General features: G+C 34.1%; 1 protein-coding gene across 1 annotated transcript in view; it reads left to right on the forward strand.

Annotated features, from left to right (window-relative positions):
* The window catches only part of LOC117171152 (protein farnesyltransferase subunit beta), a 114,894-nt gene that overhangs the window by 90,799 nt on the left and 14,746 nt on the right, over positions 1 to 9,349 (forward strand). The window contains exon 5 of the mRNA XM_033358205.1: positions 6,202 to 6,443. Within this exon, the coding sequence (XP_033214096.1) occupies positions 6,202 to 6,443 (242 nt within the window). The remainder of the gene's footprint in view (positions 1 to 6,201; positions 6,444 to 9,349) is intronic.

A 9,349-nucleotide genomic window follows, 5' to 3' on the forward strand; every position in this document is an offset into this window, starting at 1 on the left:
AAGTTATAGTTTCCAGAGTCTACCACGTGGAGGTGACAGTGCGATTTTAGACTCCTTTTATCTGCAAGATGATTCGGGGTGCTTAATTTTAGTGAGTCCCTTTGCCTCTCACTTTGCTTGCAACGTTCAGCTGAGAATCAGACCTTAACAGCTTACGAGTTATTTGAATGGGACAGAGAAAACTTGAAGGAAACTGTCGTATTTTTCAGTAGCAAAGAAGAGCATGCAGCGATAACAATAAAATTAACAGATCGATTTAATAAGGCTGTGACGATACCAGGTACACTCAAATATCATTCATTCGTTCCGAACGCAAAGGGACAGCTGGATCTGAAACGATTTTCCTATGAGGAGAAAAGTAAGGTTTTCCCGAAGCCTAAACGTAATCGAAAGCAGAATAGTACTCCAAGAAAGTGGAAAGCTGGTACGAAGAAGAGGGGAACAGCATAAAGAGGTTGTGTAGTGAGAGGCAAGGGAACTCACAAAAATCAAGCACCCCAGAAAGTGAGAGGCGAGGGGAGTCACTAAAATTAAGCACCCCGAATCATCTTGCAGATAAAAGGAGTCTAAAATCGCACTGTTACCTCCACGTGGTAGACTCTGGAAACTATAACTTGATAGGATGTAGGCTGACGACAGGCGTTAATTACTAATCCGTTAGTACTTTATTTACTCAAACACTTTATACGTGAGAAGTTGGTTGAATCATGTATTTGTTTTAAAAAATTGCAAGAGCAATAACCAATTATTGTCGGATAGTAAATTATAATAGTGAGGAATCATTTATCTTCAGAAAAATACTGTTCATTTTTAAGAAAGTGCTTTTTACTTAATATTTTTTCATAACAACTTAAAAAATTTTTAGCTCCTTTAAACTTACTGGTTAACATTACTGAATAGTTTTTTCCGATAACTTCATGCAATTTTGGATCAATGTGAGTAATACAAAAAAATGGCATACTTGGAAACTGTTCCGCGGTATGCTGCCGCATAACGCCCCAGTGCGAGCGCGAGGACTCCCTCTACAACCGGCTCTGTAACTCAATGAATTTCAATTTGTCCATTTTCTTATTAGACATTTTTCATAGTAAAAAAGTCAAGCTTTCTTTTAAGACTATTTAAAAAAAAATCGTAGATGCTTAAATTGCGAAAAAAGTTAAATAAACAATTGATTTATTGAAAAAATTGTTTAAACAATTTTTTTTGTTATAAATAATGAAATACGATAAAAGCGTATAAAAAGCACTTTTTAAAACCCTCATACAAATTTTAAATCGCGTAATTAGAAAGGAAGTTACAGGCGTTTGAAACTACTGTTGGGTAGGCGAACATATTCCCAGAATTTAGAGACAATCGAAAAACATGACTTTTTGAGTTGGGGCAGTTGAGGAATAATGCCCCATATGTAAGAATTATTTCAGAATTTTTTCATTTTTCAATATTCTTATAAACTACAAAAAGTACGTCTTCTCGAATGACAACATGTTATTGGTCTCTAGACTATGAAGCTCGGAAAGGTTCCAAAATTTTAACCACAGCTTCAGTGCACTTTAATACAACTGTCATCCAAATATCAAATGATTCTCATATGTAATTCTATTACCGAGGGTACTTCCTTAATTCTTCTAAAAGAAAGTAATTATTTTCAACTAGTTCGAAAGTCATCACTATTGGTCAACGGGTTAACTACTCGTGAATAAGGATTTAGACTTTTTTTTTTAATTCTAAAGAATTCTGTGGAAGTCTTTGAATTCAGTTAAAGCATTTTGAACCCTTTTGAATTTTCTTACAATCAGAATTCTCTCGATTTCTGAGACTGCACGTATAATATTTTGATTTTTTCAATATTAAAAAAAACATTAGATTTTTTTATAATATTTCGAAATTCAGGAACTTTGGTCGACAGATGAACTGATACTAAATTAGAATGCACACGTTTTCGTCTAATGTTTAGAATACACTCTAAATTATTTTGAATTCTGCAGAATTATCTTGATTTCTTAGAATTATTAATTAGGGAAAGACCGGGAAGTGACTAGGAATTTTATTCGCTGAGTAAAAAAACGGGAAAATACCGGAAATTGAATTTAATCTTGTTTACTTTACTACAGGGAGTTTCGATAAAGAAATATAATTTCCCGTGGGACAGGAAATTTTTGACATGGAACGGGAATTTTTTAAAATAATTAAAACTGGAATTTAAAAGAAAAGATTTTAACAAATCTAATGGATGAGAAGTGGATCAAGGAGTTGGAAGGAACTAGAGGAACGAATGCTCGCTTCGATAGCTCGCTCATTTTTCCGACAGTAAAATAGCGCTAGATTAATTTAGAAGTAAGGAGATATAAGAATTGATGTAGATAGTTGTACATTTTATGTTAGCTCTCAAATTAAAACGATTTTCTACCAAATACGCCGATTTTTTAAAGGTTTTAACCATTTTACCGATTGTCAATGAAATAAATGAGTTTTCAATTAAAAAAGACTCCACATTACTATTTGAAAAAAGCTACATAATTTTTACAAATTTAAACAAAATATGAAATACATTTTCGGAAAGGATTTAGCGATTTTCAAAACTTCAAAATTGTTTGAAAGTTTGAAAGGTTGACTAATAAAATAACAAAAGAAATCAACATTTTTGACTATTGGGTAAAAAGTTGTCGAATTTCAGCAAGAAAAAAATTCCTAGTATACTGCAGCTTGAGTGATTCTCAAAACCACTTGCTTTAAAAGTAATGAGTCGCCATTTTCACTTTAGTAAAAATTTCGAGATGTACTTCCAACCATAAACATTGTAACAATATAATTGATTTTTCTTTAAAATTTGAAGTTCTTCGGATGAAAAACACAGAAAGTATGAATTTTTAAGTATTTCATAATATCAATAAAATATAAAAAATTAATTGCATTTGAAATGTTACAGTACTTTTCCCCATGCTAATTGCATGAGAAAGATAGATCTTTGAGGAAAATGGGGAGGTGATACCAAAGAGATTCAATATAAAAAAATCAACAAGAGTAAATAAGGACCACCTTAATGCGCACTCACACCTTACATGCGTGCGAGATATTTTAAACGGCAGAGTTTTAGAGTAAGCTATAGAAGATATTATATTTTTAAACAAATTTCTTTTCAGATAATTTAAAAGAATCAAAAAATAATTATATCTCAAAATGTTGACTTCGTGAAACTGCATCAAAATTAATTAAGTAAGGTATATAATCTTTGAAAGAAAACTTTTAAACAATTATGCTTCTTAAATTTTAATAATTTATTGTATATTCTGACAAAAAGGACCCAACCGTGTAATGGGGTTTTCTATATATTGTATTGATTTTGGAAGTTTTTTACATATTGAAACAAAAAATATATTGATCATACTGATTTTTATATACAAGTGTATATTTTAACGTGATGAATAACGGTTAGGTGTTACTTTCCTCTTACACAATCTTATGAAAGACATAAATGAAAGTTACAGCGTACTCTCGGGTCGTGTAGCCTGCGTGCTGCAGCATGCATTTTTATCTGCGTTGTGGACTATTGTTTGCTTTGAAATCTTTTGAAACCTTTGTTATATATTTTTGAAATATTTCAAATTTTTGTGAAATCTTCGAAATCCTTGTGAAATCTCTGTACTACCCAGTAACGTTTATAAGTGATGTTTGCATATAGATCTGTCTTGAGTTGTAGTTAACGATGCATGTACTGATTTTTAAATCGCCTTTTTCATCAGTTTTTACCTTTCTTTCTTGATTTTAATTCAATAAAATATTATTACTGGATTCGAAAGATAAGTATTTATGTGATTAAATGTATATTTGTAAAAAAAATGTGTACCGAATATTTTGGATATGATGTCACATTCTCTAGATTAAAAAGATCTTACACCAGCGTAGGTGGGAATATAGGTGTTAATATGCGCCATCATTTTAAAATGTTTATCTAAAGTTGCAAATATTTATATTTACAACAATGACTTCATCTGTTTGAGTTTTAGAAGCAAATAGACGTACTGACATTGACACATTTTAAAGAGAGATTCGATTTAAAAATAATATTATGCGTATAATATTAAGGGCCAATTTCACCAACTCTGATTAAATCCATGATTAACTAATCATGCTTCTTTTTTAATCAATGATGAAATCAGCGTTAACCAGCGTTACGTTCTACCAAGCATTTTCAACCTCTGGTTAGCTAATTATATACTTTGTTCGTAATAAGGTCTAGTCTCTAGGTCTTTCTGTTGTAACGGCGACTGATAGGTTAGAACGAAATTCTTCATGAACACTCGGCGTCAAAGTAGCATATGATAAGATTCCCAAAGTTTGAGGTTACGAGTAGCTTCAGTGGCAAGTGTAATAGAAGAGAAGTGGAAATTGTGTTTGAATATTCATGGCCTTCTCTGAACGTGGTTAAGCATTTCATCATCATCAAATGAGGATAAAATATCATTGTAAAAAAGAGCTATATTTCCTTCCTGTATACTCCTCTCACTGCACTTGCACTTCAATTTCGGGGTTATGTTACTTTAATCACTGATTAAACTCTATAACCAGCCATTATTGCTGAGCGGTTAAGTTAACCCGTGATTATCTTCCCCTAATCATGATTAAAAGAATGGTGGAACGCAAAGTATTGATTAAATAAGGTTAATAAATGATTAACGGTTCAATCAGATTTGGTGAAATCGGCCCTTACTGTTAATACTTATTACCGAAAAATTAATATTAATATGTTAGTCATAATTATAAGTCATAATACCTTAAATATGAAGTTCTTATCTCCGATTCAGGTGAATTATTCTAGATCTAAAGTTTAGGGCGTTGTAACTTGATTGGCATCAAGTTTTAGTGGATAGATAAACGTTTATTTTTTGGCCTGCTAGCCTTAAAAAATTGACTTGCTTACACTTACGTTTTTTTACCGAATTTTCTGACAACTACGTCTTACAAAGTACTATCCATCCACACCTTATAACTAATCCGCTCGCTCCTATAGCCTAACTTTCCTCGCTGCGCCTCGCCTCGCCTCGCACACATTTCGCTCTTTTGTCGCAATGCCTCGCATTACCAGCCTCTGTCTCCGCGTCTAAACCTAATACTTAACTACTATTTACAATATTTACATTTCTCTTACATCTACTTCCTCTCCTATTTACAATCTTTCCTTCTCCATTCCTCTTTCTCCTTCCTTCTCTTCTTCTCTATCTTACCCAACACCCCCTTCACCCATGCTACTGCCCTTTAGTCACCCCTTTCATGCAACTATACCTCCATGCTTATCCCCCTCCTTTCCACCTCTTCACATTCCTCCAACCAATGTTCCAATTTCGTATCCCTCTTCCCGCACAATTCACACATTCTCTTCTCTCTCTAGAATATTAATTGTTAATATTAATTGTTAGTTGATATTTATTGAGAGTTATTTTTGCGCATAATTAAAAAAAAATAGAATCTCCTTTTAAAATGTTTCAATTTTAGTACTTTGAAACTTGGATTTACCACTTTCCAATTGAAATACATAATATTACCGTGCACTGTCCCTTTGCCACTACGCTGCTGGTGCTTCACGCTTGGTTGAACAACCTCTCACGACCCCGAGGGTCTCCACTCTCAACACGAAATCGCCACGGCAATAATTTCCGGAAGTAGAGCCTTTCTGAAGCTAAATACTGGCGATATGTCTTTATAATGCAGAAGTCTGTTGCTACGTCTATCTGAATGTTTTAAATGTGAGTCACGTCTTTTCTATCAAGATTTTGTGTTTTACGTCTATTTTTTATATGCTCCAAATGGTGGTATGGTCTTCTTTGCATCGTTTGATAATTATTATTTTTTGTAGGCCTGTACTAAAAACCTATGAGTTTGATTTGGGTGACTGTCTTTTGTCATTTCTCTTCGGAACCGTCCATTCCTCGAACCTCAACTCTCCCGTCAAATGCAACATATACCTCGGAACCCACCCCTGGTCCCACGGCATTTAACTTATGTCATGAGACCGACGATAAATATAGCTTGTTGAGGATTATGAACAGTAAATTTCTGTTTTGACCACTGTGCGTCCCTCTCATTACTATGAGAATTATATAATTTTCGAACCTCCCCCATGGAAAGTGCGATTGCTAGCCCTGCTCATTAAAAAATATATGGCACGACCACCCTCCTAACTAATTTTTTTTTTACTTTTTGAAGCAATGGATTGTGAAGAAGCAAATGCAATTAGAGGGTGGATTTCAAGGTAGGACCAATAAATTAGTGGATGGATGTTACTCTTTTTGGCAAGGAGGTGCCTTTCCATTAATACATGCAATCTTTGCGAAGCAAAACAAAATATGTGAGCCAAAGGTTTGGCTATTTGACCAAGCAGCACTGCAGGAATATTTATTAGTTTGTTGTCAGCATACCCATGGAGGATTTTTAGATAAGCCGGGAAAGTAAGTATAAATGTAACATATATGACTACTACAATTAATAGGCTGGGTTGTGAATAAGTCTACTCTATTGAGATCGTTTTTGTTAATTTTTTACTATACACGCATATAATATGTATTCTGACTTACCTATGAAAGTTGTCCTTAAATTTAATGTAATTTTCACAAAATATATTGCAAATTCAGAATAGAAAAAGTATTATTGAGATTGAAATAAAAGATATTCCTTATTCTGTATTTATACATGTAAATTAAAACTTAAAATATAGGTTAAAATATATTTGTAGACTTGAAAATATTACGTTATAATATTAAAAACCTTTCATGTTTATTTCTTAGGGATGGCACATAAATAACGTAACACTTAAGGTAGGGGGCGGGAGACCGACATTTGTTACAATTTGGTACGGAAGGGGAGCTCATTTTGGTACATAATTTTTGGAAAGTCGCAAATGAAACAAATACTTCAGAGTAATTGTATATAAAGTTAATATAAATTAAGTGACGTGCCAAAGAATCCTCACGAGTAAAAAAACGAACCTATCACCAACAAGAATCTAACTACTATCTTTGTAGGTATCCCGACTGTGAGGGAAAGTTCTCGATTATTTTATGCTCTGAGACCTTGCGCGCACGCTTTGTCGTTCAAAAATTTTATAAGTGGCTATATTTACCTTTTTTTATCACAATGCCGGCCGATATTGGTCGTGTGAATAAAATAATATTTAGCGCAAATAAAAAAAAGTCATCCTAAATTGTCATCTTAGCAGGCATAGGTAAAGCTGACTGACATTTGAAAGAAATCTAAAGATGAAAACAAATCAAAACATGAGCTCGTTGCTGAAAATTTAATTAAAGATTACCTTTCTTCACTGAAAATATGATAAGTTGAGCCAAATAATTAGTTAGTGAAATATGGTACTGCTATGTGTTGAGCTGATACTAATATTAATCAGTACCATATCTTACGAACTGAATAGTTGGCCCAAGCAACTATTTGTAGTGTTCATAAACACAACATAAGTCTCAAAGTATACTTGACAGTATATTCAGAAAAACGTGAAAATCAGGGGAAAGTCAAATCTTTTTGCTCCTTCCAAAGGAGGAGAGGTATTGAGAACTTGGAAGGGAACTGCAACGATTGCTCGAAGGATATTTGGTTAAAGTGATTGTTCTTGGGATTGCTGTTTTTATAGTTGCGAAGTTGTCGCTGCTCTGTAAACCTCGAATCCATATTCGCATGCCAAAAACAAGTCAAAACAGTTGCGAGGTATATGCAGAGAGCTGTCATCGTTGGGCCGCTCTGTGTTCTCAAGAAACAGGGAAAGGAATTTTGTTTCTCTTTTAAATTTCTTTTTTCACAATTTATGAATGTAAATTGAAACCTTTGAATATCTTATAAATATATATCATTTGTGAAGAAATAACTTTACTGGAAAGTTTACATCAACAATAAGATTAATAAAATGCATTCTATTAAAAAAATGATATTGATGTATATATGTAAATTGTTATTATTATTATGACAATTAAAAAAATTATTGAGCATATTTTTCTCTCAAGCTTAAGATGGTTACCGCCCAATATTTCGAAGACATTCTCGGTTGAATTGTACATTTGAATAGTGAGCACGCGGCTCTTTCGGTATATATCATCAGTCATGGACACCTTTTCGTAATATAATTAAGTGATCTGATAATGTGAACTCCGAGCGCCAAACCTCCTGAACACTAAAGCAAATTATTTCTTTTTTAAACATGCTTTCGGGCAAACCCAGTTTTCATGATTTAGTTTTGAGTGCGTCTTTTACTGCTACCATCTTTACATAGTAATCGCGAGCATTAAAGGTGACAATAGTCGCCTCTGGATGCCTTTTCATAGTTAATATCTGCCACTCCATAGCTTTTTAACTACTTGCTTCCTGATGGTCTACAAAGTTTCTTGCAATGCGACAGCAGCTGCTGTCAGTACGTTACTGTATCCTAAATCTTGAAAATGTGCGGTGCATCCTGCCTGATCTTTGCGTGTATCCGAAATCACTATAGGATGAATAGAGGCATTTTTCACATTCCTCTGTATTTTCTTTACTTCATACCTCAGCTCGCTATACTTATAATTGTTAGTTTTACAGGTTGCCTGTAGACACTTCCAACTTTTTTCTCACGCATAATGGTGTCAGGTCGTTTGGCTCGGATAATATGATCCGTCTGGATAGTAACATCCCAATATAAGAGGTAAGCTTTTTATTTCTAAAACAGGCACGGGAATGTCTTTCTAGAAAGGGATCCATTCTGTTGAAAATCCTAGCTGTATGACAAGTTGTCATACGCCGGTCAACCACGTCTTGATTTAACACGTATTTTCGATAATTACTAGTAGTAACAACCCTGTCTTAAATCACAATGACGAATCCTTCCCGTTCTGACAATAGGACGTCCTTTTTGAGTCAAGTATTGGATGCATCACTATGCACCTCATGTTGATCTAACATTTCGGGGTGCTACCGTGAGTGTTTTTTTCCTTCTCCATTACGTTTCTGAGTCCTCTTTGGTTTCTGGCCTGGTATTTAAAGCTTATTCTGATGACAAATTCATTCAAGTGCAATCGAGGTCTGCTTTCCAGATGATGTTGTAAGGCGCAACTTCTCGCTTGCTTTTAAAAAACGTCTTGCAGCTTGTCACTTAAACTGTTTCTTGACATCTAAAATGCCTCTACTCCCTCTATGTCATCTTTAAATTGATTAGGGACTATTCTGGCACTTCTGACATAGGACCACCAGTTAAGGTATGACCTGGATTAATAGCTGATAAGGAAAGTGGATCTTCAGGATCTGGATAGAGAGGTCTTGAGTTGAGGTATGCCTCAGTCTGGCATAAAACCGCTGTCATCTATTGTAATGAAGGTCTAAG

The sequence above is a fragment of the Belonocnema kinseyi genome, chromosome 4 (assembly GCF_010883055.1).
Source record: "Belonocnema kinseyi isolate 2016_QV_RU_SX_M_011 chromosome 4, B_treatae_v1, whole genome shotgun sequence".
Lineage (NCBI taxonomy): Eukaryota > Metazoa > Arthropoda > Insecta > Hymenoptera > Cynipidae > Belonocnema > Belonocnema kinseyi.